A 24176-nucleotide genomic window follows, 5' to 3' on the forward strand; every position below is an offset into this window, starting at 1 on the left:
AATTGGACAGTCAGATTACACTATCTGGATACTCAGTATTGGGAAACTCGCATAGCGATGATCCTCGGCATGTAGATATGAACATGATTGTTTGAGTAGGAACTCGGGACATGAAAATCAGAGTATGGAAGATCAAAGGAGCGACTCAAATGCTTTATCGTTGTTAAGTATTCTGTAACCATGCAAGAGTGAAAGTTTTTCATAAGTATTGATCTATACAATTAGTATTCTTGATACACAAAGTATCGTTCGGTGCCGCAGATAATATGTAGAGATGTCAAATATTTGCTCTAACAGTATCCATTTCCTGCTGAGAGTGTGAGCAAATGCACGAATTTTTATTGAAAAATTCGGAAATATTGGTTATACTTAGGTTCTCCAACAACCATGTCCGATCCTGATCAAGATATCCTAGATGCCATTGAGCAAGGTTCATTCAAATACGCTCAATCTCTGCTTTCTATAAGATTAAAAAAATACCCTAATAACACCTATTATGGAGCATTAAATTGCTATTTACTTTTATCATCTGGTAAAATTAACGAAGCCATTGATCAGACTCTGAAGCTTCTGGCGAAAGTTCCCAATGATCCAAAAACTCTTGGTTTATTATACACAATTTTCAATAAAGCAGGGCGGCCTAAAGAAGCTAGTCTTGTTTACGAAAATGCAGTGAAAAAATACCCTACCCAGTCCATTATTTCTAGTTGGTTTGAAACCTCTCTCAAGAACTTTGATTTAAGAGCTCTTCAAAAATCTACCATGAATCTACAGAAGGTTAACAAATCAAATCGTTCATATTCAATATGGTCAAGTTTAGCTTGTTTGATTTTAAGTAACAATTCTGATGATTCTAAGGAGAGTTTACTTTTTAATAAATTAGGGTTGAAGTTGCTTGAAAACATTCAACCGTTAGAAACCACACAAGAAGTATTTGTTTACGTGAAATTATTATACAATCTAAAAGAGTTTTCAGAAATTGAGTCTTTTTTACTCAATTATAAGTCAGATCATGTACTTGATTTGGAATTGAAATTAATTTACTTGGACATTTTAAACATTTTGGAAAAATGGGATAGTCTATATTCATATTCCAATCAGTTAATTTTTGAAGAGAAGTTCAACGATTTTGATACTTGGAAGTATTTAATAAGTTCATCCTACAAGAATAACACCCCTCTATTAGACTTAAGACAAACTATTACAAGCCACCCCAAATCAAGAAACTCTGCATTGGCATTAGTTGAAATGGCTGAAGTATATAAAGTGTCAATGGATGAATTTGTCTTTGATTATTATAATCAATTCAATCATAAATCGTGCTGCTTCAACGACTTGAAGTACTATTATAAAGCTTTCAACACAGAAAACTTCATAAAATTGATTGAGGAATCGTCCACCAAGTTAAAAAGTTCATCACAGAGAAATATTAATACATTGATTGCTTTAGTAAATAATCAAAAATTCAAGTTGTTGTTTGGTATTAATGATGGAAACTTTTACACTGAGAATTGGGAAATTTATGGACAATTTAAGAATTTATTAAAAGTCAAAGAACTGACAGATTTCTACCCTGCCCATGAATTAATTCTAATTAATATTATATTAGAATTGAAAGAGAACAATAAAATTGAAAATATCCTCAAGAGTATTTGTATAATAGAAAAGTTATTGATAGACGACAAATGCAATTTCAATTTAAAATTATGGCAAATTAAATTATATTCTTATTTGAATTGTCAGTCTTTAGCGTTTTTGCATTATCAAAAGTTAAATATAAAAATGATACAACACGATACCTTAAGTCATTATTTGATCCAGAGAAATTGCTTCCCTTCGAAGACTAGCTTGAATTTTCTAATCAACATCTACAGGTTTTATTTAACGGCTGAATATGAAGTTAACGACAACATAATGCTTGGTTTCCAAAAGGAAATATATAATAAATTAGAAAACTTCTTACAATTTGGTGAAAAAATGAACAAATCCATTAGTAAACACAATCTATTATTGGAGATTTTAAAAATATCTAGAATTACTAATGATAATAATTACTATAATTATTTTAGTCAGAATCTTAGAAGTTATGAAATCAGCTTATTAAATGAATCATTTCATGTTTCTGATAACAGAGATAAGAAAATACACTGGAAGTTTGGGGTAAATGAACCTTTACTGGAAGGGCTATTGGATTTGGGACCAAAATACGGCGAGGAATATATGAAATTGAATTATATTAAAGAGTTAATTGTCCTTAATATCAATAATAGCAATTCTTTGAAGTTTTTCAAATTGTTCAACAAGTATATGAACAACAATTCTTATTTGAGCCAATTAAGCACTTTTGAAAAATGGCTTTTTAAAGTCTATCTAAGCGTGTTTAAATACATTAAATTCGACAATCCAAAAGAAAACGAATCTATTGAAAAATTCTTAATCAAGAACTTGAAAATGGATAAAATTAATTCCTTAATTAATTCCACTGAATGCATATTATCATGGGAGGTAAATTATATTTTGATTAATTTAGTTGACTTATCTAAGATTCTCAATCAATTAAGCAGATTTGAATTTTCGAAGAATTTAAGCTCAATAAACAAAACGTTAATTTCTGACTTGAAATCTTTGAATTGCAAAAAACTTCAAGTCAATAAATTGAATGAATTGAAAACTGAAAACTTTCAATTTGATGACAATTTAGATCTTGATACAAATTTCGTGAACGAAACGTTTCAAATCATTGAGAATTCAATCCACGAGGCCTCAATTTCTAACCTAAGACTATAATGACGATTCCTCTATATCTAGATAAATAATTATTATAATAAATTCAACTGTGTGACTTAGTCGTTAGAAAGTTTACTTCCTTGCAAATTCATCATTGCCAACATTTGATTAATCTTATTAACCCCGTCATTTAAAAGGTATCTCCTTTGTGACAAATCAGACACTTGATTATTCATAGTAAATTCAATCTTAGCATATCTTAGAAGTTCTTCTCTCTCATGAGTTCGATATATTATTCTGACTAGCTTTCTGTATGTAGATTTAACTTTTGCTCGAAACATAAATTCTTCTAATGACAAAGCCTTATCAAAATTTCGTAATTTTCGCGAGCATAATTGGGTACTACTACTAAAGGGACGGACGAATAACATGTTACTCTGTATTATTTTAGCCATTTTGATATCGTTTACAAGTAGTTGTGGTATGAGATGAACTCAGTACTATTCAAATCATATTCTAATTTTATATACAGGATTTAAAATTTGCTATGCTGTTATTATGCTATTAGAAAACGTAGTCAACGATCTATATACTAAGTTTGATTAGGGTCAGATCTGAAGGCATTTGGAATTAGACCTGCTATTCGCCATCTCCATCGTAACTGGTATTGTAAGTATTTTATCCAATCAAATGTTTCGGACCCATTATATAATTTTAAAGGAATTGAGCTATTACCTCCTTTCAATTGATTCAATTTTTGAATTAAATTAGAAGAAAAAGGTAAATTTTCCTGCTTATTCAATTTTGTTTCGATGTAAGAGTCAATATTGTATTTACTCTTGATATCCTGAAATATTTCAAATAATTTAATACAGTCTTTCGAGGTATCATTCACCACATCATTAGTATAAGGATACAATTCATTTGCACATAACTCATTAAAAAACTCTTCGTAAGTCTCAACACATTCCCAGCAAACAAATTCACTATACAAGCGGGTATCTTCCTTGTACAAAGATTCATCTGTGGGTCGCTCCAAGGAAGTTTCAATTTTATTATCTATCAAGGAGCTGATTTCATATAATGGCTTTTCGCATAAGTCACAATACTTTAAGGAGTCACTTCCTGGTATCTTACCAAATATCTCTTCAAGATCTTGTTCTTTTCTTGTAATTTTTGTCTTTGTCATGGTTTCCTTCGACACACAACTTATTTTCAAAGGAATTTTGGTAACATTAAAGTCACTAGTTATAGTTGAGATCGCAGAGGTTGTAGATATGCTAGGATTATCTTCGTTTTGATATATGCGATCCTTGAATATAGCCAACGAGTCCTTCTTATTAATGTGTTTCTGATTATTCGAACAAATAATAGTTTCACTAGTCATGTAATCTTCCACCAAGACTATTGGATCTTCACTTTCCTCGATTTCTTCATCGTATTCATCGTCTATATTATAGGTTGTAACTGATTCGGAACATCTTATGCCATGTTCAGCATCAGCGTCGGGTTGAGAACAAGAGTTTCTAGTTTTAGGTGGGGGTGGCAATGGAAGAGATGTCAATTTCGTATCATCTATGAGGTCAAGCTTGGAAGGTTGGTGCTTCAATGACTTCAAGTTATTATCCCTTGAATTTTGAATGAATGATGCTTGTTTTTGCAATATAGTGCTCTTTCTAGAAAATGCTGGTTTGAATTGATTTATACGTGAAGCATCGGGGAACTCTTCAGTTGATAGTATAAAATTGTTTGATTTATTATTTTCTTGCCTAGCTGATGCCAATATCGAATTATTAACTAGATTTATAGAAGACATGTTCTATTCATTGCAAGATTCGCAATATTAACCTAATAAGTTAAATCTCTTGATACCGTACAGACAAAAAAGAAAGCAAGATAAATTAAGTTGGAAGTTTTGACTAACTATTCTCTTATGTAAAAGGTATTATCGTGTTAAAATGTTTTGCCGTTTAAAAACAATCAGAGCGGCAGCATCTAAGAATATGTATTGTATTTATTATGAGAATTTCCAAATCGAGATGAAACTTCAATAGACGGACCAGTCGACTAAATAGGAATTTACCCGAGAACATGCTATTGTATATTACAAAAATTCATTATTATGTTATTAATTAAGTAGGTTTCTATATTCTATGCTATTACTTAAGTCTTCTTCGATTTACAAACTGCTCATATGGTAAATCTCCATCGTTATTGTCATTTGCCCAATACGATATATCTTCAAAAATACGTTGCGAAATTACTTTGTCCATTTCTAATTCCTGTTCTCTCATCAACAAACATAAACTCTCACATACTTCAATTAAGATTGAAACCCCTCTGAACTCTTGTCTTCTCTTAAATTCTATGATTGGTTTGAAATTAGTGATTTGGTTAGCAAAACGTAATTCTAACACAGATAAGTTTTTGAATAGATTACTATGGAGAATCAAGGGGATAGATTGGTTAGTTATGTAAGGGCAGTTGTTTAAGGATAGTCTTTGCAAACTGTCACTGCATCTGACTGCAAGGTCCCATAAAGTTTTGTCAGTAATATGACATCCAGCAAGACCCACAGTGTCCAAATTAGGGTTGTTACGAATCAACATGCAAAGACTGGAATCAGTAATTAAATTCCCTTTGTTTTTCCTCCCAAAATTGACAGTAGTTAAATTCCTACACTGTTTTGCTATCTGATAGATACCTGAATCAGAAATCAACTCACATGCACGTATATCTAATACTTCTAGGTTGGGGCACTTTTTAGCGACCATAGATAAAAACCCATCGTCAATTACTTTGGATCCTGTAATTACTATTTTCTTAATATTTGAACCATATAGAAAAAATTCTGCAGTCGGTAAAAGTTTAGGACACATGTAAAATTCAAGCCATTGTAAATTTGCAAAATCCATATGATTCTTGATTAGTTCAATAATATCTTGCTTTGCGTGGAATAATTTGTGGAAAACAAAAAGCGAAGGCTTTGATTTCAGTTGACTTACTTTTAAATTTTGAAGATAGCCATGAAGTTTTCTTTCATCATTGAAGAATAGTTTTTGACTGAGAACTTCATTTGTAACTTGATTAAAAAGTTTGTTGACCTGTAAGCAGTTGAACAAGACTCCATTATTATTATTGTTATGCTGTGTAGAGTGGACTTGCATAGATAAATCTGCTTGATGCTTATTTCCATAAATTAAAAGAGCATGATTGCTTGATAAAGGTTTTCTTCTGACTGGTGTACTTTCTTGAGGAACAACTGTATTTTGAATATCAGCAAATTCAATTATCTTGTTGACAATTTCTGGTATTTCAAATATACTTATTTGGGTACGCTTTGGTAGTAATGATTCCACCGGTACAGCTTTGTGTGTAAACGAAAAAAATGAATCATTAGGTGTCAAAGGATTTCGGTTTATGGGAGATGAAAATGGCGTATCTTTGTCCTCATATAAATCAGACAATGATTCTAAATCAGAAGAGTCAGAACCGGATGAGTTTAATGAAAACTCCAGATAGATGAAAGGACTGGATGGTATATTCAAGCTTATTGGTGGTGTAGTTGAGTTGGTCCTTCTTTTGCTTCTTGCATGATATTTATTTGATGGTGTCCTTGGTAATTGTCTAGATAGCTTTGTTGTAGATTGAGACTTACACCTTTTCAAATACTTAGGCTCTTCATTAGAAGGACTATAATCATATATATGATTGTTAATATTTTTGATGCAAGCTAAAGGTTCAGTTGTGTTTCTTGAAACTGGTGTGATGTTCATAATTTGAATGGAGGTGACTTGTAAAATGCAATTTAGAATTATGACACATAAAATATGATAACCTGGAGTTAAATATCTAATTTAAAGAAGTGAAGGTGAAGAAACAACAAGTACAATAATTAATGATCGACTAGGGTGAGTTGTAAGTGATTCTTCAATTTAATGAATCCACTGTATTAATGCTCGAACGCTGTTAATTAAAGAGCGTTGGTACTATAGATAGTACTGTCAAAATATACAGTTATAAATTAGTTATTTATAGCTAACTTGAAAAAAAAGCTATCTGTTATTAGTAGTGAATAAAATGGACACTTATATATATATATATCTCAGGATTATTCATCCAGCCATTTAAAATTTCTTAATTGTTAAATAAACTTTGAGAGGTCCCCTTTCAGACACATATATCTTCAAGCGACTGTAGTTTCCAGCTGAACGCTGGTTTGTACCATCTAATATTCCTCTTGAAGCTGGTTGAATGGCTGGCTGAGGTCTCTTTTTTGCAATTTTATGCATATCACGTGACGTTTCTGCATAAATATCAAGAGGTATCCTAAAATAGATTGCAACAATTCGAGGCTAATTGACGATAGTTAGAAAGGTGATGTTCAGGGGGCTTGTTAAGGTACCTTAACGACTTAAAAGGTACATCAACGCTTGCAGGCTTATTTTTTAGGGCTTGACAATTGACGGGTGTTTCCCGTTAATACTATTGTAATTGCGAACGTATAGCTTTAAATTCCTATCAAATAATGGACTACTAAGAGACAATAGAGATTAAAGGTTGAAATTTCTGGCTGGCCGCCATATTCATGTTCTAGTATTATATTACATACGCACTCCATTCAAACAAGGCCAATTCTTGCTATATAATGGAATACGTATAAAGCTTACGAACGGCAGAATAATGCAGCTGGTATGAACTTTCGTAGTACTTGCACGATAAATTACAAATCTCTGCAATAATTCTGTTAAGGGTTTATTATGATATCTTATAGTTCATAGTTTTAATTTGGATTGAGTACAAATGGCCATCACTCACGCGTAAGGCACTAGATTGCAATTATTTTTGGAACATTACACAAAAAGGAAATTCTATTGGACCTTCTTGTAAAAGTTTTCTTGTATTCTGTGCAGAAATTTCAATATGTATAGGGTGAACAGATAAAACATAGGCGCAATCTTTGACAAATTATATCGCTACATTTTAAAAGATAGGCTATATTGCACCTCTTATCTAAACCTACAGAAGACTTCAAAATTTCAAATTTCGAAAACATTTTAGGATAATTAAATATTAGTAAATCAAATATGTAGAACAATATTTACTTTTAGTACGTAGAATGTAACATTCTGGATAACTGTAGCGTAGGAATCAAAAATTAAGATACGATATTTGAATGTGAGTTTTTCCGAAGATCTTACAATTACCTAATCCGGATAAAAATGAAAAGAAATTTTTCCGAATCATCTGATCACGTGATACAATCGACAGCTGAATACTAAAGAAGGGACTTGAGAGATAAATAGGTTATATTTTGACCCATGGTTGATAGGATCAAAACAACACATTATGGGTAAGAAGCAAGCAGGCCAATTCAAGCAAGCGTCGTTGTTTGATATTCGATTAAAGAATACCGATCACGATCTATTAGTATTGAAAGGTACTGAACATGATGCAGCTTCGGTATTATTATCAGGAAAGATAGCATTATCCGTAAATGAACCGTTGACTGTGAAAAGGTTATCCTTAAGGTTATATTCTACATTGAGAATACATAACATGGACCCTGTGAATAATGTTAGAAATTATCAGGGCAAGCCATACAAATTTGAGAAAAAGCTATATGAGTATAATTGGGATGATATGGAAATCAACCGATATTTGAGCAATATGTATGAAAACTCGAATTCTACTAAGCCTATTGGAATTAACAGATCGCCAAATCACTCTAGTACAGCCTTAAAGAATTTAGCGTACTCTAGAAAATCAAAATCTTCTAGCAACTTAAGCAACTTAAGTTTTCCTTCTTTGACGCACGCTGATTCAACATCAAGTCTCAATACTAAATCTAACCATATTTTGGTTCAGGGTAATTATGAATTTCCTTTTAGTGCTGTATTACCTGGAGACATGCCAGAATCAGTAGAAGGTTTACCTGGAGCATCAGTTGTTTATAAATTAGAAGCTACAATCGACAGGGGTAAGTTTCATAATAACATGGTTACTAAAAAGCATTTGAGAGTATTAAGGACTTTAACGACAGATGCTGTTGAGCTTTCTGAAACAGTAGCTGTTGACAATACGTGGCCTAAAAAAGTTGAATACTCCTTGAATGTTCCTTCCAAGGCCATTGCAATAGGCTCCAACATTCCGATTAGCTTTATGCTTGTGCCTTTATTGAAAGGTTTACAGTTAGGTGAAATAAAAATTCAATTAGTTGAATATTCATCGTGTATTGGATATTTACCCCCAGCACACTCAGAAGAAAGAATAGTTGCATCGAAAGTTATTTCCAAACCAAATGAAAATGATCCTCATTTCCAAATGGATAAATGGGAAATTGATAATTACTTGAAAATTCCTGATAGTTTATCCAAATGTACTCAAGACTGTGATATTCAAAATTTCATTAAAGTTCGTCATAAATTGAAATTCACCATTGGGTTAATTAACCCCGATAATCATGTCTCTGAATTAAGAGCGTCGTTACCAGTTCAGTTATTTATTTCGCCATTCGTATCTATTAGAGCTAAATATTGCGATCAAGACGAGGATGCACGCAGTCACGACGAAACTTCGAATTATGATGATGAAGAATTATTATTTTCCTCAAATAATGGCAGTCATACAAGTTTGAGATCATTGAATTCATCTCCCAATAATGAAATTTCGAGTGACAATAGGCTAACATCTAATCCAAATTCTTATACGTCATTCAATGGGTTGATGGCTCCCCCTGTTTATGAACAGCATATTTATGATAGATTATGGTCTGATATTTCACCAGTCGAATCACCTTTGAATTCCGGGTCGTCGACTCCAAGATATAGCAACTACATTTCTAATGATAATCAAGATCAGGGTGATGTACGTGATCAATTTTCTATGTCTCCATTGGACAGCGTTCAATTGAATGAAAATTTAAGGGCTTTAAGCCTACAAAGACAACTACAAGAGTCTGGAGATGATTCGCCACAAAATTCGGCACAAACTCCTGGAAGTTCTTCCAGAGATAGAGCAGTTTTCAATATAGGCGAAAACAATAGCCAAGGCGACTATTTTTCTAGGTCAAGAACACCATTAAGTACGTCGTCACCATCCACAACATATAATCAATTACAAAGCCCAGGAATTACCTCACCTCCAGTTCATTTGTCTAGAGTTAATTCTGAAACGAATTTGGATTCGAGAACTTTATCTAGAGTACCATCCTATACTCAAGCAATGAGGTCTGATGTGAATGAAGATGCATTATCACCTGCGTATGAGCCGCCACTACCAGGGTCGAATATTAATTTATCTGACATGAATAGAAGAGGAGTAGATTCTAATTCACCTCTGAATAACTCCAATCAGAAAAATAGACTGCTTCTTTCCAGAGGCTCGAGTAACCTAAATCTAAAAGGATTGTCATCTTATGGCTCAAGAGGTTCCTCATTGAATTCATCTCCTTCGAATTCTCGTAATGTTTCATCTTCAAATCTTGCCGCATTGCCTCTGTCACCAGGAAGTTTATCGCGGACATCGTCTAAAAAGAGTGTTCACAGCAACAGTGGATCATCATCAAATACGCCAATATCATCGTCTCCGGGTTTTAAAACCCACGACTTACCTCCGCATCTATTACATCATAACCATTCTAGCTCCAGTACAAGCATAACAAAACCATCCAGTAGTGCATCTGATAGGAATGCTGCCATATTGGGATCCAGTTTCCCAAAGAAAACAACTCCAAGTTTGAATTTGAACGTTCCTTTCTTGCTGAAGAAGTCTAAGGACAAGAAATGAACATTTTGCAATAAATAGTACTATAGAATTAAAAATACCTTTACTCGTTATATACAGGATCAAATACAGTTAGAAAGATTATTGAAGTTGTATGTAAAAGGAGTAGATATTAATAAGAGCTATTAGATAGTGATGTTTAGAGATAGAACAAACTTATTTTTATCATATCGTCGTACGGTTCCACGTAGTTTGCCCCGAAATGACAGACGATTTGAGTCTTTGGTGGAAGAAGAAGAAGGATTGATTGAATCTAGAAGAAGTGATAGAAGGCAACGATATCAAGATAACAATGACTCTATAGAAATGAAGGCCTTACCGCCATCGATCTTTGATATTTCGAAAGAAATTGATGACAATTTATTGCAAATAAAAGGAAAGACCAGTGAATTGAATTCATTATATAAAAAATTATTAATAACTAATTATAACGAGAAACAAGCAATTGAAAATAAGATCGAAAATTTGAATTATGATATAACAAAGAAGTTTGAAGGGTCGTATGTGTTGATCAAGAAGTTTGAATTTTTACAGAAGAACCATGGTAAATTGAATTTAGATTATTCTAATAATGAGATATCGATTATTGAATCGTTCAAGAAAAATTATGCATTGAAGATCCAGGAAAGTTCATTGATCTTTAGAAATTTGCAAAATAATTATATAAAATTCTTAAAGGATGACGAAGATGAAACAGACACATTGATCAATGATTCTAATAAAGACCAATTTAATTTAATTGAGAACGAGGAAGAGTCTCGAAATATTGAAAATTATTCCAAGCAAATACTACAACAAACTCAAATACATTCATCAAATTCACAATTTCTTCAGACTAGGGAACGAGAAATTTCAAAACTTGCCATGGGTATTTTGGAAATATCAACTATTTTCAAGGAAATGGAGAGTATGGTAATTGACCAGGGAAGTATACTAGATAGAATTGATTATAATATAGCAAACACTGCACAAGATTTGAAGAGTTCCGAGAAAGAGTTAGTAAAAGCTCAAGGTTATCAAAAGAGAACAACAAAATGTAAATTAATATTTTTGTTATCCTTGATTGTTTTTGCATTGTTCATTATCGTCCTTGTTAAACCTCACGGTAAAACAAAAGTAGTCGAGAAACCACCGCCTGATACTAATCCCGAAGATAGGCCCACTATAAATAATCCCGAAGACTCATCATCAGGGATGAAGGATGAAAATGCTAAAGATAATTCAAATGCTAATATTGATGATGGTCTCTACAAGTTCATATGATATAAGATAAACGTGTATTTTTAATTTATGTAAATGAAAATAACTATATAAGCCCGCTTTAATGTAAGTCAATATACTTTAACAGATGCTAGAAGAATATCAAACCCCATATTTATAAAGAATCTAATAATACAAAGGAACTTAAGAAAAAAAACATAGTTAGATATAGTCTATCCGAACTAAAACGTAGGAAAACAAGGCTAAGAATTGAAATTAAATTTAGATCATTCCATATGGACTATCTTTAGAGGCTGTAGGTCTATCATTAGATCTGGCGTTTTGCTGAGGGAAAGACAGCTGCGGTTGATTATACCTATTAGGAGGGGGCCTATTAGCAACAGGTCTTCCACCAGGAGGCATATTGCCAAATGGTCTAGTACCGGCAGGTCTATTTTGATAACCTCCCTTACGCTTAGCTCCCCCTAATCCTAATGAAAAATCAGGATTATTTGATAAAACATTGTCTGATACAGTTGGTCTCTTTTGGACTGGAGCAGGTCTGGCACCCGGAGCTTGACCTTGCGGATAAAATTGTGGTTGAGGAGAATAATATTGCTGTTGGGCATTTGGAGGTGGCATTGACGTTTGGTTTTGTTGAAATTGAGGTTGATAATGTTGCAGTTGAGGATATTGTCCATACGATTGCTCGGTTTGATGGGGATTATACTTTGGATTGATAGCCCTTTGCGAGACACTTGTGAAATCTGAATCCACATCTGAATCTAATTCATCAGATCTATGGAACTGGTGCTGGTTCACACCATCATCTGGAAGTTCAGTGAAAGGCTTGTGGCCCTCGACAACCGGATGATGTTCAAAGACACTTAAATCAGTTGGATTATAAGCTGGCTTATTCAAAGGTGAATTATTAGGATAAGGTAATTGGGGAATGGTCGACATAGGCGCATCGTTCATTGTGGGAGTTGCAGTTGTTGGTACTACGTTTGGTGCCATTTGCTGTCTTGTTTGAATGGGAGTATTTGGACCATTCACCAAATTAACAGCAGCATCATCGTAGTACGGTTTCTTACCTTGATTACCATTAAGCGACGCACTCGATTGCTTATTTTGCATAGTAAAATCGTGTGCAGATTGTGGCGACTCATAAACACTAGAACTACTGACACTGGATCCCATTACATTTTGTTGAGGGGGTCTTTGAACCTTGAATTGGTAATCTTTACTGAGAGAACTTGTTTCGTCGTGTGGATTAGTAAGACTAATTCCGCCAGCTGTGTTAAAGTTATTGTCAAATTTAGTGAGATCAACTTCATCACCGTCGTCATCATCACTTGCGTCTGGTCTCCTATGGAACAATGTAGCAATCATTAACGCGACTGAAATCAAACTAGCAGCAGCAGCACCCACAAGAATCCATCCAGCCCAATCAACGTACGGATGAAACGTAATGATCACCATAACACAAATTATGGCGGTCGCGATAAAACTCAAAATATTCAAAATAAGTGTCAAAATAATCATCCCTGTCGACAAAAAATGGGATAACAAAATAAACACTAAGCAGATAAACGAAAGTCCTGCAGCAATAGGACATAAAATAAACACCTTAGCTAAAGTATCTCTTGTAGAACGTGCTAAAAACCATTTGGCGGATCTATCAAGATTACTGAGCTGGTAAGGATATCCTGCACTCGAGCATGATCCTGAGTTCTGGCAGTACCCAAATATCCCATATTTGTAGCTTGATGTACTACCTAGACTAAACGACGTTACCGGTGACGTGATACATGACAATACCAAAAAAACGACCGTGACCAACATCAAAATGAAAGATATTGAGTTAAAACTCAAATGGAAAGCCATAATAGATAACGAGTGTAGCGATTGTTTATATGTTGATTAACTGTGATTTGATTAGTACTAATTCTTGAAACTATCTGATTGATTCGATATTTTCTTTACTATATTGTATATAACTTATAAATCACCTTTACTATATTAAATATATCAAGAAATTACCCGATGTTCGTATATTCCTCCTGAACGTTATGCTAAGGTGTCAATTTTCAATCAGATTATTTTTATACGGCTGTACAGCACGTTATTGGTAAAGACGCGATTTGAAAAATTATTTTCCTTCATACCAAAAGTCGGGAACTTCCAAAATATATCTCTCCATAGCCTCCCTAAATCTGGTCCTGTACTGTTTAGGGGTAACAATTGTAGGATCTTTACCTTTTTTACCTCCTCCAATTAAATTGTTTCCCTTAACCCAATTTTCGACCTTCTTGTCCCATGTAAAAGTTCTTAACCAATCTATTATACCTATGTAGAGCTTCTTTGACGAATCATCAATTCCGATGATTAACGAATAGTCCATGACATCCATGGCTGAGAGAAAGGAGGTATCATTAAATAATGAGCCGCGAAGTAATTTTTTCAGATGTTCTTTGACAAAGACTGGCGATTCGTAGATGTATTCAATCATGTTTTCGTCGAGGAGAACTTCGTTCTCCTCTCCTGTTTGTTTGACGTGTCTATTCCTCATGGAGCCTTTGAGATCAAAAATACGGGTCGTATTATGGTTGTAAAATAAATTCTCCATAATGAGGAAGTCCATCTTAAACGTTTTTCCCGTGATGGTGTTTTTGATCTGTATCTGGTAGAAACCAAAGATCTTAGCCACAGCAGTAGTAAGAGTGTGAAACATCGACTGCGAAATGTATTTAAAGTAGAAGGGTGCAATAGACACGAAGGACTCAAGTTCTGACTTTGAAAGTTCTTTCAAGATGTACCTAGCATCAAGTGTTTTTAAGAAATTGGATCCACTTTTTCCTCCACTAGAATTCCACTTGACGCAACGAGATAAGCTTTGAATAAACGTCTCGTCGTTTCCACAAGCCTTACGGAACGCATCGAACTGTTCTGAGTAGAATATTTTACAAGATAAGTTAGTATTACCATCCAAATATTGGTATTTTAAATGATTCGACTTATTTTTGATCATAATACTCTCGAATTCGTTTAGTCTGGCCCCACTGCCATAATTTGTTTTGAATTTCTTCTCAATTTTGGTGAAATTCTTGAACTTTTTATTGTTAGTTTCATTGATTTCTATGTTCTCATCTGTAGTGTTCTCTCCCATTGATTTTATTTTCTGTTTATAATCGTGAGAAGATAAGCAAAAAGCAACTAACGAACTTGGTTCATCTTCTCTTACGATAACATCGGAGTCCGCAAACGTGTGTTCACTTGAATCCAACGGGTACTCCAATGGGTCCCACAATGTGGCAGATCTATCAGCCCAGAAGTTTGTTAATGATTTTAATAAAGAATTCTTCTCTGGCTGTGGTATGTCTAGGTTTTTAACATCTTTGTTTTTATCTTTTTCCTTTTCTTTATTTTGAACCTTTCCCTCGTCGGTTTTATAAGACGATCCGACTACTTCTGGATCTTTAAGGGCAGGCAGAACCTTACCTGAACCAGGTTCCTGACTTGGAGATTTTTTGTGCAATCTTTTTAAGTTTTTCTTATCTAGATCATTTTCATCATTAACATCTACTACGTCCTCAATTTTATCATAAATTTCAACAATTGGTTTTGACGCTACAATGGGTAAAGCCTTGAATTTGTTTAGCTTCTTCTGTAGCTCCTCTTCTCTTTGCTTTCTAAACTCCATAGAAATTTGATCAAAGTTCATTTGGTTGAAGAAATTGGCAATCTGAGACACCTTATTTTGGGGTTGCTCTTGGATAGTTGATTGATCTTCAATTGTCAATTGCTTGTCACTCCCTGTAGGAGTAGATACTTGAGGAGATTTCGTATTTAATGGGGTTGTTTTCTTATTCAGAGATTTGGTATCTTTATCTTGCGATTTTCTTTCACTTTCTAATAAAGCTTCCATTTTATTGATTTTATCAACAACATTGGACTGGCCATATAATGACGATGGAATCATTTTGCCAATTTCTTTAGTTTTTTCTTTATTCAAAGAGGTATCAGGGAATCCTTTCCTATCTTCCTGAATTGAATCTTTAAGTATTTTTTTTTCATTGTTCAAAATTTTTGTTCCCGTATCTATTTCTGAGTCTGTTTCTGTTTCATCAGCATTATTATCCTTCGTTGCATCACGTTTCTTTATATCACTTATTTCTGTTTCCTTATTTTGACCTTCCGAATTGTATTTGTCCATTAAAAATTTCTTCAAATGAAATTGGGTAATCTTCGTGATTTCGTTTTCAGTAGGTAAAAAGCTTTTTTCAAACTCGTTGAACTCATTATCCCATATAACCCCTAGCTCTTGTAATTCTCGCAAAACGGAATTTAGAGGAAGATGAATTGTAGATAAGGTTGAATTATAAATTTCAAGAGTTTTCGATTTGACTGAATCAACCTGTTCATCAAGTTTTATTTTTAACTCTTCAACTTTCTGCATCCCATCATCCGCTTTATCGAAAGTATCTACTTTAACCCTATTAAGTCTATTAGATATACTTTGAAAAAAATTTGCCGATTTCTTTTGAATTTGATTAAATGTTTCAATTTTCAACTTAATATCTATATCTGGTAAGTATTCCAATTGCTTCTTAGGTACAACAACTTCATAAGTATCAATATCAGAATATTCCATTCTTATTACAGAGTCGTTCAAAGCAAAATACCTTATGTGCTGCTTAAAGAAATCGTGATTGCATGCAGAATGAGTCAATGTAACATTTTCAGCTCCAAAGCATAATTCTAAAAATTTTCCCACAGATAAATAGTAAGTTTCGTCGTTCATGGTTTTTATAGGACTAGAATAATCACAAATTTTGCAAGAGCTCCACATTAACCTTTGATTTTTTTCTTGTAAATCTTCATTAAACACATTTTCATATTTCTCAATGATAACATCCAACTTAACATTACCATGTACATATGTTTTATAATGATTCAATAAAGAATCGCCACATTCGTCACATGTTTTTAAGGAGTCACGGAAGATTTGATCTAGAAATAAGCCTAGACATTTATCATTATCAGTATAGTAATCAATAACAACAGTGCTAGGCCCTGAGCAAGGTGTAGCATATTTTATGGATACTGTTGAATGCAAAAAATGAATACTCTTATGAAACACGGGATACAACTGATATGACGGAAATGTCATGCAATTAGACCAAATTCTCGCCCTAGATTGAAATTCATTTGTCAAAACCTTTAAATTGAATTCACTTGCGTATTTTAATATATTTATCAAATCAAGCTTCTCATTTGGAAGTCGAGTAATATCGATATCTAAGTTCAATTCATTCAACCAGTCTTGTTCAATATCTTTATGAAGATCTAACGATTGTATCATTGTATCTGTCTTGAAAAACTCAAAAAACCTTTTATAAGAAGCAATCACATTGACCAAAGCACTAGGTAATTCAACTGTCACAGCTGGTGATACACTTAATGACCTTTCAGAGAAAATCTTGACATAATGTGTAACTTCCAAATTGTCCATAATTATTTCACAGGCATTATTCTCATTTAGATTATTGGCATTCCTTTCATCTTCAATTTTTTGAATTTCTTGAAGTGCCATGTCTGCATTAGAGAGATCGTGGCTTTTATCTAAAATTGATATACCATGATTTTCCAAAAGGCTAATTTCAAATTTAGAATTTAGAACACCAATAACTAACGTCTCAGCAGTATACTTTACACTATTCAAAACGTTTTCTTCACCGCCTCTTAAAGCAATAGTAAAACCAGATTCAATGTCACCACCAGTGAAGAAAATAAAGCTCTTCACAACGTTGTCATACAAGTACTTTCTTACCTCAAACTTCTCACAAGTGCCCAATGACCCTTTTTAAAAAATAAATCATTAATCGATTGAAAAATATTTGCTTTGGTGTACCGAGAGATTCTTTCAATAACTTGTGGTTTTGTATTTGAAATCACAGTTATATTTGCCTCAAGCAATAGCTTTTCTGCAAAACCGCAAACAGAATCGCCCACAATAATAATGTCTGGTTCCAACGCTATTAGACGAGAAACTAAGTTAGTTATATAAACCGATTGCTGAGAATGAACTATTCTTAAACTAATGAACTGCTCCTTTTGTTTCAAATATTCTAAGGGAAACATTAGCAATGCTATTTTCGGGTTTTCAATTTTTGAAGACATTCTCTTGGAATCTATATTTTTTGTTGCAAACATACCATCAATAACATTAGTTTCTTCAATTGTTCCACCTAGAATTTTCTTGATTTTTACATATTGCCTAATGTCTATTGTATCGGTCAATTTGATATAGTTGATGTAGGAGAGAACTTTCTTTAGTGCTTTGCACCATCTCTCTTGGTCTTCTTTAATTTCACAATCCTCCAAACACTGCTTCATCATAGTATCCAAGAAATCTCTGTATATAAGTTCTTTAGGCTTAAAATCGATGCTAGGTATGTCATTTACGGATAAAATATCTTTGCGAATACTTGCAGTATCTGCAATATCCGTAGAAGAGCTTCTAGCAGTTTTGCTCGATAGGCTTTTGCTAATACCACTAGTCGGTTCATTCTTAGGTATATTAGGTGAAATGGTTTGCGTTGGTGATGACTCGGATAAGATAGGTACACTAGAAGCAGATAAGTAAGGTTTGGAATTCCCTATAAATGTTGGTGTATCGTCGTTTGATAAGCCTTTAGTTAAGTTCGATGCCATGTTTGATGATGTTTGAGAAGTGGGTCTTGGTGAGGTAGGTGTTGAAATTGGAGATTGGTATTGAATAAGGGATGTATCAAGGCCCTGAAGCTTATTATTATTATGGGTTAAAATCAGAACGTTCCTCGCCGACTTGCTCTTACGCCTTGACCTCATTCTTAATAGAGATGCATGTGCCCGTTCATGAGATCTTAAACTATCATTGGGCTTTTCATCGAGAAATGGGAATGAAGATTGGCCATTGCTATGTGAATCATTAGAGTTACTGATATTACCACTTCCAATAGAGCTGGTACTATTTTGAAAAAGCTTAGAGACCAAAGGCGATGATTTCGAGTTACGCTTTGTAAAATTTCTCTGGAATAATTTCTCATTTGCAAACATAGTTGGAAATTCACCCAAAGTAGGAACGGCGGTATTTGACAGAATAAGCGTATGCGATCCAGGTTGACGAGGTGATAAAGCGGAAGTGGTAGTCGAATTATTAGAATCAATGTGATTCAAAGAAGAATATAACGACATGACTTGTTCATCTTCGTTTTCACTCTCGATATCTTCATTATTGCCTTCATCTTCTTCATTACTAGTTTCCGTATCTATGTCACTCTGCAGGATTAATTCTGATCTTTTGTTTCTTGTTTTCATAGAATGATAGTCATGCTGGTCCGAAGAAGGTTTGCTATATCTATTAATTTTTCTTTTCCCCAAGAATGGGTTATACATATGACTATTAAAACTATTGGATTTAGATTCGGAAGATGATGGTAGGTTATAGGCTTTTAAATGTGTATAGTTCTTAAACCACGAAGTATTATTGTAGCCAAGCGGCTCATTATTTGGACTTTGAGTAAAATGCGCATCACCTATTATATTATGGGATAATATACTATTTGTATACGAGCTTTTAGGGATAGGAATTTCAACAGCCTCCCCTTTTCTTGTGGCTGGGATTGCCATTTGAGGCGCCTGCTTAATATATGGCTTCATATTATTCGAATCAACGTTAGCTGGATAAGAATGTTTGCGAAAATTTATTGAGTAATCCGCATCATCATTGCCTGGATATTCTGTTATCGAGTTGTTTGCTTTATCTAAGATTGATTTATAGTCTTTATTTATGAAACTTTTGTTTGCATTCTTTATATTCGCTTCATTAATCAAACTATCACGTCTTGAACTAATTGATAGAGAGCGTATTCTTGACAATTGGAGTTGGGGACTTGGGACCTCTTCCAGGTTTTCATTTTCTTCAATAATTACGACTTCTGAATCATAATCCGAATTAGATGAAGAAGACGACGAGTCGTCGCTTAAGTAAACAATTACATCGTTATAGCAACCTTTGCATACTCTTAATTTATCATTAAAATGTCTTTTGTCTGACTTTTTGCCCATCTTTCTTTCTTCTTTATGCCTTGTGTATGATATGAATAAAGTACAGTCTGAGCAGTATATTTGACCACAGAAGCGACAATGATGTTTCCGCCTGAAAGCTGTAAAAGGTTTGAAACAATTAAGGCAATCGGATACAAATGCATCATTCATCCAATATTGCTTTGGTATACCTCCATTCTTCAAAGGATTTTCAGATGATTTTCTAGGTTTCTTCTTCTTTTTGTTTTTGTTTCTGCTTCTTGAAGTAACAATCGAAGAAGCTGATGATACGACTGATCCAGTTATATTGCTATTTATGATAGATTTGGCATTATCTAGTATTAAACTGGGTATATTAGACGAACTCTTCTTTTTGCTAGTCTTATCATGCAAATTTCTGAAATTGGTGAAAGCGATCGATGTTGGCGAATATTCTTGGACGTTCTGCGAACGGTTCCTTATAGGTGATGTGTCTGGTTTTTCTTCGAGTAGTAAGTTGTCATGAGCATTTATTGATGCAATGTTTGCGTGGCTTGTAGATGGTGAGATACTAACATTATTTATTGTTTCCAAATCTGATGCAGAATCTTCAGATAGTTCTATATCATTGGGTAAATTGTTGAAGATCGAAGATATTCGGTTTTGAAGAATCTTCTGCTTATCCTTTTGTGAAATGTTGTTAGTATTATTGTCATTAGTGTTATTATTTCCAGTTACATTTGACACCATTGAATTTGTCGATTGCAGTGGTTTGTGGGTTGAAATATCCATATTCATCGAAGTTTCACCCTTGTCCGTACTGGCAAGAGCACTCACATTGATAACTGAGCTCGTAGCACTATTATTCATGGATGCGTATGACAAATGAGGAGCCCTCATACTGGATAACCGTAAACTTTTATTATCTGATTTGACTTTTGGAACATCTGTGCGAGCAATGCTCGACCTTACATGCATTGGTTGTTGGTTTGGTTTATTCGTATTTGAAACATCATCTTTACTATTATTCGATATTCCTGGTATGCCCATAATGTCCGAATTACTAGGAGATTTGGATATATTTTCAGAGGATTTAAGTCCCGATACTCTAATCTGTGGAGTTCCTGAAGACGGTTCCATTATTGGGGAAGACACCCTTGATAGCCGTGATGACATGAGAGAAGTATTATCTATAGTCTTTTGGCTCACTTTATCTGTCTCAGGCTGTATAATCGCCGTGGTAGTCAAAGTTGGCATTCTCACCGGGCTCTCGGGAAATCTATCATGATAGCTATCTCCGCTAGTTGTACGTGATTTAGGAGACGAATAATTTTGGACAAGATGATGTGCATTCGATGTCACCTTACGAAGCGTCTTGGAAAATATCTTAGTGAGTGTCTTGGAATGTTCTTGATCTGGGTCGGGAATAGTAGGAAACGATACGAAATCGTCTAAGATATCTTGATCATTTTGTTCATATTCATTTTCTTCGTCACTATTATTAGAAAACAGGCGATCTTCACCAGTTTCCCTATAACTAAGTTTTCCTTCCATATATCCTTCGTTAACTACTTATGATACGTTCAATTACAAAAATTATCGAACGCTGCTTCACACAACTCTATACAAAATGTGCAGCGGTTTAAGGGCCTCAATCCTCTGCCAATATTGGTCGTGTCACATTCTGATATAACTGGCACTACAAATTACTTAATAACTCAAACAATTGAGCTTCCTACTCTTTCACGTCGCTTATCAATGACCTCAGTATTATGTCCTCTAGTCAAATTACATATATACTACCCCAAATTGAATTTTCAGCCTTCTAGGATGTAAATAAGTATCAAAAGTAAATTCTGTCATTTTTTATCGGTTCATTAAATCAATCTGCGTCAAAATTATCAACAAAATCTATCAAGAATAGCCGTAGTAATAATTATATCATCAAGGTATAAATTAGCTTAAATGTCATCATCAGGGTTACAAAGACGTCGTGGTGGTGGTAAAAATACTGGGACACTGACACCAAAACCTAGAACATCAGACTCGATTGATAATGAACGGAATGACGATGTGCCAGACCATAAAATAGGCTATGACGTCCGGGATATAGAGGATCATAAGTCATTGAAGTTACCATTATTAACATTAATGGAAGAAGTATTACTTATGGGATTGAAAGATAAGGAAGGATACTTGTCATTTTGGAACGATAATATTTCGTACGCGTTACGTGGGTGTATTCTATTAGAATTGGCGTTTCGTAATAAAATCACATTAGTTAATGATCCAGCCAGACGTAGATTTGAATTATCCGACAGATTGGTAGAAGTCATTGATACAGAACCTACTGGGGAAGTTTTGTTAGATGAAGCGCTTAAAATAATGAAAAACGACGAGTCACATTTGTCGGTCACCAACTGGATTGACTTATTATCCGGCGAAACATGGAATTTGATGAAGATAAACTATCAATTGAAGCAAGTTAGAGAAAGGTTAGCTAAAGGATTGGTAGACAAGGGTATTTTGAGAACCGAAAGAAAAAATTTCTTTTTATTTGATATGGCTACACATCCAGTCGCCGACAAAATGTCCAAAGAGTATATTAAGAATAGGATTTTAAATTTGTTAAACTCAAGAAATGTTGATTTGGAATCTTTAGCCAATGATCAATTCCCAGCTGACACTTCATTCAAATACTTGAGATCAATTGCATTAGTATGTGGATCGTATGCAGCAAACGTTTTGGAAAACGTTTTGTTATCTTTGAATTACGACAAAAGAGATCAGGCATTTGCAAGGGCTGACGAATTGTTGAATGACTTTAGTGAATTTCCCTTTAATTTATCGCATCAAAGTCCTTTGGGCATAGGAATGAATTTAGGTCAAGTTGTTGGAGATGAAATTGAAAAATGTTCGTCTCATGAATTACAACTCGAATTAATTGCAGCTGTATTGAGTGTCTTTGCAAGAATGGATTCCATTTTGTAAACGATATATTTTTATGGTTCTATAAAAGGTTTAAGCTTTTCAGTGTACATTTATTAAACTATGTTCATTTTCATATACAACATTTTATTGTTCGCTTTTATTTTATTTTTCACTATCTTTCTCTATTAATATAAAATAATATTCATTTAACTTATTCTATTTAAGCTATATGGTTTTTGCTCTTATCCAACATTTCAGTCCCTCCTAATTGATCAACAAAATTCAAGATCAAAGATCTTTCGGGCCTTTTGCTATCGCCCGCCGAATCCCACCACATTCCACCGCCTAGCTTGTTCAGTTCGATGAATTTGGCTTTGATTCTAGCAGATTGATGATTATCGTATGTAATCATAACATGGGTTTTTGGATCATAGGTATAGGCACTCACCTTCCTATTATCAAATTCTTCGTGGGAACCTCTAATCGGTAGCTCTTTATAATCAACAGTCTCCTCTTTTCCATCTCCCTGTTTAAACAGCTGACCAATACCTAGACCAGAGGCATTATAAAAGCATCTCCCGTAGCACGGCATTCCCATAACCAATTTACGGGAATTTATCCCCTGGCTTAAATATTTCTGAATAGTATCAGAGCAATTCAACGAATTATCTCCATTTTTCCCAAATAAGTTGGAATGGTATCCTGTGTTAGAAGACCACGATCCGCCTGCAAAATCATAACACATTACATTCCAGAAAGATAAATATTTATCCATTTCACGCAACTTCATAATTGACAATTGATCATCGCCTGCAGGTGATGCCACGGTCAATAACAAATCATCTTGATTATGTATTCTATCCAACTCAATTCTCAACCTCTTTAGCAATGCAACTAAGAGCTGTGCCTCTGTATTGTTAGCTGGATATTCCCAATCAATATCAATTCCATCAAACTTATATTTTAAAAGTAATTCAATTGAACTGCTAATAAACTTTTCCATTTTGGCTGGTTTCGACATAATCTCTGTAAACAATGCACTCGTTCCCCATCCTCCAATAGACATAAGCACCTTAAGATGTCTATTCATTTGTTTAATTTCAGATAATTGCAGCAAGCTACCACATAATTTTTTGTTTTTGTCAAGCGGAGACTCCATTGGTAGCTGTACATCTGCCCATTCATCAGAAAGCTTCAATTGACCAGTTCCCGAGTCCATGCCAATAAATGCATAGAAAATATGAGACACATTACTCGCAGGAATATCCTTCGGGAAGTGTTTTCTGTTGTAAACAGACCAATTAGAATAATAAACGCAACTTTTAAATAAGTGTGGACCTTGACTATTAGTATTAGTATGCTCTATCCTTTCAGATATCTTCTTTGCAATCCTATCAAACATTTTCTGTTATTGTAAATATCATATAGAAAAGAAGAAGTAACTTTGCAGCTTAGATCACAAA

The 24176-nt window shown here is 34.0% G+C and overlaps 11 protein-coding genes across 11 annotated transcripts; 4 read left to right on the top strand and 7 right to left on the bottom strand.

Moving 5' to 3' along the window:
• Positions 1-387: 387 nt before the first annotated feature.
• Positions 388-2787, top strand: AC631_02643 (uncharacterized protein; the record flags this gene model as incomplete). The annotated part of the gene is made up of 1 exon (XM_015611473.1): positions 388-2787. The coding sequence occupies one exon, from the start codon at positions 388-390 to the stop codon at positions 2785-2787; it is 2400 nt and encodes a 799-aa protein (XP_015467670.1).
• A 56-nt stretch (positions 2788-2843) lies between these two features.
• AC631_02644 (uncharacterized protein) lies at positions 2844-3182 on the bottom strand (the record flags this gene model as incomplete). Its single annotated transcript, XM_015611474.1, has 1 exon — positions 2844-3182. The coding sequence occupies one exon, from the start codon at positions 3180-3182 to the stop codon at positions 2844-2846; it is 339 nt and encodes a 112-aa protein (XP_015467671.1).
• A 137-nt stretch (positions 3183-3319) lies between these two features.
• Positions 3320-4543, bottom strand: AC631_02645 (uncharacterized protein; the record flags this gene model as incomplete). The annotated part of the gene is made up of 1 exon (XM_015611475.1): positions 3320-4543. The coding sequence occupies one exon, from the start codon at positions 4541-4543 to the stop codon at positions 3320-3322; it is 1224 nt and encodes a 407-aa protein (XP_015467672.1).
• Positions 4544-4886: 343 nt separating this feature from the next.
• AMN1 (Amn1p) lies at positions 4887-6503 on the bottom strand (the record flags this gene model as incomplete). The annotated part of the gene is made up of 1 exon (XM_015611476.1): positions 4887-6503. The coding sequence occupies one exon, from the start codon at positions 6501-6503 to the stop codon at positions 4887-4889; it is 1617 nt and encodes a 538-aa protein (XP_015467673.1).
• Positions 6504-8076: 1573 nt separating this feature from the next.
• Positions 8077-10515, top strand: ROD1 (Rod1p; the record flags this gene model as incomplete). The annotated part of the gene is made up of 1 exon (XM_015611477.1): positions 8077-10515. One exon carries the CDS (start codon positions 8077-8079, stop codon positions 10513-10515), a length of 2439 nt encoding a protein of 812 aa, XP_015467674.1.
• Positions 10516-10647: 132 nt separating this feature from the next.
• On the top strand, positions 10648-11775 carry TLG2 (Tlg2p; the record flags this gene model as incomplete). Its single annotated transcript, XM_015611478.1, has 1 exon — positions 10648-11775. The coding sequence occupies one exon, from the start codon at positions 10648-10650 to the stop codon at positions 11773-11775; it is 1128 nt and encodes a 375-aa protein (XP_015467675.1).
• A 219-nt stretch (positions 11776-11994) lies between these two features.
• Positions 11995-13599, bottom strand: SRD1 (Srd1p; the record flags this gene model as incomplete). Its single annotated transcript, XM_015611479.1, has 1 exon — positions 11995-13599. One exon carries the CDS (start codon positions 13597-13599, stop codon positions 11995-11997), a length of 1605 nt encoding a protein of 534 aa, XP_015467676.1.
• A 265-nt stretch (positions 13600-13864) lies between these two features.
• On the bottom strand, positions 13865-17308 carry AC631_02650 (uncharacterized protein; the record flags this gene model as incomplete). Its single annotated transcript, XM_015611480.1, has 1 exon — positions 13865-17308. The coding sequence occupies one exon, from the start codon at positions 17306-17308 to the stop codon at positions 13865-13867; it is 3444 nt and encodes a 1147-aa protein (XP_015467677.1).
• Positions 17309-17541: 233 nt separating this feature from the next.
• Positions 17542-21336, bottom strand: AC631_02651 (uncharacterized protein; the record flags this gene model as incomplete). The annotated part of the gene is made up of 1 exon (XM_015611481.1): positions 17542-21336. One exon carries the CDS (start codon positions 21334-21336, stop codon positions 17542-17544), a length of 3795 nt encoding a protein of 1264 aa, XP_015467678.1.
• A 411-nt stretch (positions 21337-21747) lies between these two features.
• Positions 21748-22773, top strand: AC631_02652 (uncharacterized protein; the record flags this gene model as incomplete). Its single annotated transcript, XM_015611482.1, has 1 exon — positions 21748-22773. The coding sequence occupies one exon, from the start codon at positions 21748-21750 to the stop codon at positions 22771-22773; it is 1026 nt and encodes a 341-aa protein (XP_015467679.1).
• A 160-nt stretch (positions 22774-22933) lies between these two features.
• CHT4 (putative chitinase) lies at positions 22934-24115 on the bottom strand (the record flags this gene model as incomplete). The annotated part of the gene is made up of 1 exon (XM_015611483.1): positions 22934-24115. The coding sequence occupies one exon, from the start codon at positions 24113-24115 to the stop codon at positions 22934-22936; it is 1182 nt and encodes a 393-aa protein (XP_015467680.1).
• Positions 24116-24176: the final 61 nt, after the last annotated feature.

This window comes from Debaryomyces fabryi (assembly GCF_001447935.2).
Source record: "Debaryomyces fabryi strain CBS 789 chromosome Unknown contig00049, whole genome shotgun sequence".
Classification (NCBI taxonomy): domain Eukaryota; kingdom Fungi; phylum Ascomycota; class Pichiomycetes; order Serinales; family Debaryomycetaceae; genus Debaryomyces; species Debaryomyces fabryi.